The sequence below is a fragment of the Arachis ipaensis genome, chromosome B04, assembly GCF_000816755.2.
Source record: "Arachis ipaensis cultivar K30076 chromosome B04, Araip1.1, whole genome shotgun sequence".
NCBI lineage: Eukaryota > Viridiplantae > Streptophyta > Magnoliopsida > Fabales > Fabaceae > Arachis > Arachis ipaensis.
In genome coordinates, this window is record NC_029788.2 from 240,783 (window position 1) to 247,642 (window position 6,860).

General features: G+C 38.4%; 1 protein-coding gene across 2 annotated transcripts in view; it reads right to left on the bottom strand.

The window, feature by feature from the left end:
• Nucleotides 1-6,015, bottom strand: part of LOC107638420 — a 10,987-nt gene extending 4,972 nt beyond the window's left edge. The window contains exons 1-6 of one of the 2 annotated variants that reach the window (XM_016341673.2): nt 5,062-6,015; nt 4,549-4,825; nt 4,202-4,387; nt 3,907-4,059; nt 3,273-3,737; nt 279-2,639 (exon numbers count right to left, since the gene is read on the bottom strand). In XM_016341673.2, the coding sequence (XP_016197159.1) occupies nt 279-2,639; nt 3,273-3,737; nt 3,907-4,059; nt 4,202-4,387; nt 4,549-4,825; nt 5,062-5,837 (4,218 nt within the window). In that variant the 5' untranslated portion in view covers nt 5,838-6,015. The remainder of the gene's footprint in view (nt 1-278; nt 2,640-3,272; nt 3,738-3,906; nt 4,060-4,201; nt 4,388-4,548; nt 4,826-5,061) is intronic. The other variant, XM_021120269.1, reaches the window with a different exon arrangement.

A 6,860-nucleotide genomic window follows, 5' to 3' on the forward strand; every position in this document is an offset into this window, starting at 1 on the left:
AAAAAGAGGGGGGGGGGGGGGAGGGAAAAAAAAAAGATCATGTACAATATAAAAGGAATAGATACATTAAGGTATTCTTAACATCAGGTTTCCTAAAAGGAATTGTGAGCAGTTGAGCACATACTGAAATGCTTCAATGTCATTCCTAATTACCTATATCCAAAATATAGTTAAATAGATCAAATACTAAGACAAAAAAATAACCCATATCTACATGTATAGATGTTTACAGTGCAACAAAGAAGGCAGAAACCATTATGAATTGATGGAACTAATACCTCTTGTTGCATAAGTAGAGCAGAAGCACCTAGAGCAGCTGTAACAGCGCCAACCATGACAGTATTTTTGCTCGAATTTTCTGATATACTTTCTGCCTCCTCTCTCTTGGTGGGATTCTCCAAACTACTCTTCTCTAGGGGCACTTGATCTATCTCAGCAACAGTGACGTTGCCATAATTCTTTTTGCCAGGTTTTTCCTCATTTTCATCACTATGAGATACTCTCTGTACATTATCTTGAAGCGTAGTTACATTAAAATATTCTCTCAAGGCAGCTAAGATGGACCCTACAATAACACCAACAGGCATCACTAGTCTCAGGTAACCCGTTTCCTGAACAGAGGATGAAATTACACCAATGATATGCTCCCCATCAAGAGTTCCAATTTTCTCTGCATCACCCTGTACAATATGAAATTGACCTTCTGTACATAATTGCACCTTACTATGTGCAACAGCAAGTGATATCTCATTCGCCACATGTTCGAGATCTACTTCAAGTATCAATTTCATTTCATTCATTTCTGATGCATTCAGCTTGCGACCAACTTCTATCTTCAAAGCATCTAATACTCTCTTTTTCACAAATTGGATCAATTCCTCTGACTGCTCACTTGTATCAATCACCTCATTCATAGTGTCTGATGACACGAACTCTTCGATAGGTTCTTGTTTTTTGTCAGTATCTAATATTACGTATGATGGTTCAATATACTCCTGTGCATCAGAAGATTTTGCAGATGAGTGGGCCTTCATCTTTAATACAGCCTCCTCGCTAGTTGCAGGGTAATTAGCAGCATTTTCTATGTTTTGTGGTTGATCAAAGAGCTTCCATTGACCTTCTGCTGGGAAGTAGTCAAGAAACAATGCAGTTGTGGTGTCTAAATCAAGTGATTTGGAAGGAATCTTTGAAACAAGACATTTACGGAGGTATTCATTATAGGGAGAGTCCCCATATAAGAGTGGCATTCTATTTACTGGTTGTTGTCCATCCCATTTATGAGAGAGAAATCTTTGGTCAATCAATTGACTATTCATATTAGTTCCTTTATGAACTATATGGTTTTCAGAGTCACAATTTTCAGAATTGAAGACTCCGCTCCTGTTAGTTGTGTTGAGGGTATTAGTTAGTTGTTCCCCTTTATCACAAGAATAACTCTCCAAGCACACGGCATTGTTGTGATTTTTGCCAGAAGAACCACCAGATGTCTTGGAATCCATGCTTTGATCATCAGAATGCTTCTTTTCTCCTAACTCCCGTTCAAAGTCTTTTCCATTCTTGTCTTCACCTTTGTTGTTTGAGCTCTGCTCAAGCTGAGATAGCATGTTTTCTATTACACCAAACACACTATTGATAGCCACTTGGGTGGAATCATCCATCCCGGTTAAGGCATCCAATGCTTGAGAAACACTAAAGGCAGCAGAACTAGAATCAGATCTAGTTGAGTTAGTTTGATGTGAAATATGCTGTGTATTTTTGTTGTCTTTCTTCTCACTATCATTACCTTCCCCTTCTGTTGTTTGGTGCTCAGAGGGCATAGGAGGCGAAGTCAGATCTTTTGCATCTGTTAACGTCATTTTACTTTGATCACCTTCCCCTTCTGTTGTTTGGTGCTCAGAGGGCCTAGGAGGCGAAGACAGATCTTTTGCATCTGTTAATGTCATTTTACTTTGATCATTTGAGAGATCCTGACTTTTTTGCTCAACCTTCTGAACATTACTCTCTTCCTTCATGTCTGTTCTAGCCATTTCACTGTTTGGGTTTTTCTGTTCAGCACCAGCTTCTGCTTCAATGCGAACTACCTCAGCAGGTTGGTTCGGAGTGTATGGTTTTGCACCTGTTTCAGATCCCTTCTCACCATGATCAATATCAGTGTTTTTTTCTTTTAACTCCTCTTCGGTGCCATTATTGTCTCTAGACTCACTAGTTTCCGCCCTAGAAGTACTAGAAGAACCAACTTCATTGCCGGATTCTTGAGATTGGGTTAAATTTCCTGAATTTGATGATTTCTCCAAGGGAAGAACTTCTGTTTCTGTTTTTCCAGCAGGCTTGCCCGTGCCGTCTGATACATTGTCAGAGCCACCAACAGAACCACTAGTCTTTTTCATCTGATTCGATGAGGACTGATCAGCTAACACACCTTCAGTACCTGATGATACTCTGGATTTTTCTTGGTTCTTTTTACCTGATAATGCTTCGCGGGACTGAGGAATATGAAGAATCTTATCAAACTTCAATTCAGACCCACGTGCATGCATAATTGCAGTCACAGAATCTGTTAACTTCCCACGAACATCTTCTGGCACAGCATCTTGCAAAGCTTTCATGAGTGTCTCTCCTTGACCCACAGCAGTTAATACCTTCAAATTAGTAACAAACGTCACCGCAATACAAAACTTTAAAGCCAAGCTAAAATTTACGCAAGCATACAAGTAAATATATCATTGTATACAAATCGATGTAGAAAACCAACCGATGCCACACCTGTTTTTAAAGGCCATAAGTTAGACACTATTTCTAGCAAAGCATACACTAGTATAAAAGTGAGATTTTTATCCTCTAAACAACATGAAACATCATGAAGCCACATAAACATAAAAAAAAAAGGGGGAGGGAGGGGGACAAAATAACATAATCATATTCTCGTAGACCAATAGTCCAAAAGTTTTTGGTAATTGATTGAAACTTTAACATCCAATTAACCAAGTCCATAAGAGCAAAGAATGAATAATAGCCAATTTTGAAAATTTATATAAAATAAATAGTCAAATGATCAGAAACTGTTATCAAAAAATAAACATGAAGAATTACAATTCAATTCAGAATGATATGAATCTTTGATATGATTAAAGGAAAAGCTTCAACCGCAGGAGGGATATTTGTGTATACATTTACCAATACGGGGGAAGGTGAAGAAACAATGGTGTGATAGAACATAAATAAACCCGACAAACAAAGAAATGGCACCTCGCAGATAACACATTAAACTTTACCTTTTTCTTCTGCTCTTCTGTTAGAGTACCAGGCATGGTAACATCAAGCATATTTATTACCACTTGTGCTGTCTGTAGAACTTGACCATTTTCACCATCTATAGAGCCGACATTCCCTTCTTGAATTAGTTTGGCATCAGTGGAGCTTGTCTCCTGTAAAGCACCATTTTTTACTTGCAATCTCATATCTTCATGGTAAAGATTACTTTGTAAATCCTGTTTGGGCCTGACATTGAGGTTGGCATCAGTATTACTTTCTTCGAGAAAATCTTGAGTAGGATCAACCAAATATCCATTAAATGCATCCGATCGAGTAAGATCCAACAATTTCCTCGCTTTATCATTCTTATCCGGTCTTATTTCCTCTACAACAGCCAGTCCCTTAGAAGGATTTACGGTAACATCTATATCTGTCAGAAGAGGATGACGTCCCTTTAAGAGTCCAAGCTCCACAGCTGTGAGCCACTACAAATATAACACACATAAAATAACACTCAAAACAATAGAATAGAAAAGACACGGCTAGAAGAATTCCAAACTTGAGGAATAATAAATATATTTAAATAAATAAAATAAATAAATAAATAAATAAGACAACATGGTCATGCATAATTAGATAGCAAGAGAGGTTTACCTCGATTGTTAGAAGCTGGCACCATGACATAGCAGACCTGTCAGTATCAATAACACTAGATGGTGAACAAGAACATAGGAGCAGGCTTGTGTATGGATTTTCTGCAATCAGATTGCGTGGAACTGAGAAAGCTGGAATCATCCCATTATCACTCTGATAAAATTACATAATGGTAAGTCTTGTGGATTTGCATGCATGCATAGGGAAGTTAGCACTTGGCAAATAACAAATCACATGAAAGTAATGCATATAGAACATAATGGAGATGTTGGCATAAAAAGTAATGCATGTTTACCTGTATGAAGAGAACAGGAATTTTGATATCCCTAATCACATTCCGTGAGCTGCATTTTGAATAAAAGTCTTGTATTGCTCCAAACCCATAAGATACCATAGATATTGCTTCATCAAAGTCACGTACAGATTTTGCCAACAGAGCCTTTTCCACATCAAAATCTTTTGTTTTGCCTTGAAACAGTGCCTATAGATTGATATGTTTGTATAGAATGATTTCCAGAGAAATCATAATAAATGCTGTTAAGAGATATGTGACATATAATAGAATACAAATGCATATGTGAAATCAGATTGCATGGGTTATCTCAATGCAGGTTAAGTAAAGAATGAAAGTAACTAGTTTACCTTATTGGTTTGTAGAATATCTATGAGTCCACTGGTGAGTTTCTGATCGGAAATATTATGGTAAGGTGATGTCCTTGTAGCTTCATCCAAATCAAAAGGATTGTCTATACACGTGACTGCCGTGAGCGGTGTTCTCTCCCCAACCTCTGCCAGGTATTTTGTCAGCATGTTTGCACCATATCCCCAGCCAACACCCATCAAGGTTGTCCAAGGCCTTGCCTTGTTGATATAGTTTATAGCTATGCAGATATCATCACTGTCAGCAGCCGTAAATAACCTACATAACATAAAGTAGTTAAGAAGTCCCTACCATGTTCACCTATCTTAACCATTAATATAAGGTACTCCCATTCGGCCATTCCAATATATTACACAGGGAAAGAATAGTACATATCATAACCCTTTGGTTGATTCTGAATCCCTAACTACTTGTACATGAGTGGATTATTGATTGATGCAAATGCAATAAATACATAGCATAAGCATCAATGAAGAAGGGAAAAAAAACGATACCGGGGAGTGGTGAGGGGTGAACGGGCGCATCCTCTGGGATTCATGACAACAGGAAAGAAGCCTCTCTTGAGAGATTCAACCACAAACCTCCTTATGTTCCTCTCATTGCTTCCTTCTGTAGTTCCAGGAACAAGCAGCAGAGTAGAATCCAAACCACGCTCCTCTTCCAACTCCAAATTGGAAGGCCAATCCAACGAAACAACACCTCCATCCTCTGTACTCACGCACACTCTCTGGAAGCTCAAGCACTCCGCCTTCTCGTCACACTCCGAATCCCTGACCTCGATCCTGCCGCTGTTGATGGTGACGTAACGCCTCTCCTCCGTGACGAGCTTCTGGCTGGCGTCGGCCTCAAAGGACACCGTAGGGCAGCGCAGAAGAACGAAGCGGTTGAAAGGCGTGGGGCTGGAGAAGAGGATCCACTCGCCAATATCGGGAGCGGGCAGCGGTTTCTTGGGGGAATTAATGCGGGAGATGTAGAGTGCGGCGCCGGAGGCAAAACCGAGGGCGGGAGTGATGAAATCAAGGGAGTTGACGGAAGGGTAGTGCGTGATTAAGCTCTGGAAGAGATTCTCGAAGGGGGAGGGTGAAGATTCTGGTGGCATAGAGCAGGCGAGTAGTGTGGGCATGGCCATGCGCTTGTGCTTATGCTTATGCTTCAGCCTTGGGCGCCTGAAAACGCGAAACTCCCGTGGCCGAAAAGGTTTAGAAGAAAGATGAGGGTTGAAGTCGAAGGTGAAATTGGAGGAAGAAGAAGAAGAAGAAGTGAGGGTCATGGTAGGTTGAATATGGCTTTGATGGAGGGAGGTTCCTCTTGTAATTAATTATATGGCTTAGCTTATGGTTCCTCCCTCAACATTCAACAAGATTACGGTCCAAATTTAATTTAATCGTCTCTTACATGGCTAAACTCATCACCGCATGTTACCATCAACTATATATACATTGCTCTCACTCAATTCATCATCTCTCGTCTCCTCCCAAGTTCTAGAGTTTTGTAGGGACTAGGGAGGGTCCTCATTTATAGGCCCAAAGGCCCATTTATATTGGACCCCTTGCGTCTTCCACACTTTGTAGGATACTTTCACCTACAAATTACACCAAAAAGGAAAAAAGGGCCTCCACTAAATTTTATAATCCTTGTTTATCCAAAATCATAGAGGCCTTTCTCTTGTCTTTATATGTATGTGTGTGTTACCAAGTCATTTATAGTTTCTTGTCCAAAAACAAAAGATATTTTTTGTTTAAAGAAATTTAATCTCCATGTCCCAAAAACAAAAAAAATTAATCTTCATGCAATGTTGATGTACAACAAAGGAAACTAGCTTTGCATGTGAAAAAAATAGGGAAAATTGAGAGTGTAAAGTGTAATCTTTAACCCTCAATTACTCTCTCTCGTATTTGTACTTGGTCCCACTTATAAAATTAAAGGTAAGAGATTATACTTTACTTCTTTAATTGTTTTAAAAAATAGAGACGATCCAATTATATCCATAAATCTACGATATTTGTCAGTATCTGATTCGATATTTGCAAATATGATCCATTCCACGTGATAATCCACACTTTAATTGAGTTGGGTTACGAATATCACATATATATTCGTGGATTTGATTCACATATCCGTAGATTTATACCAAATAATAAATAAATAAATTATATTGATGTAAAAAAAAGATTATTATAGACAAAAGTGAGAAAATTTATATAAATGAAGATTTTATAATAATTTTATTTAAAACAATTTATTATTTTTATTTTATTACGTATATATTTATTATTAATAATTAATTTTACTT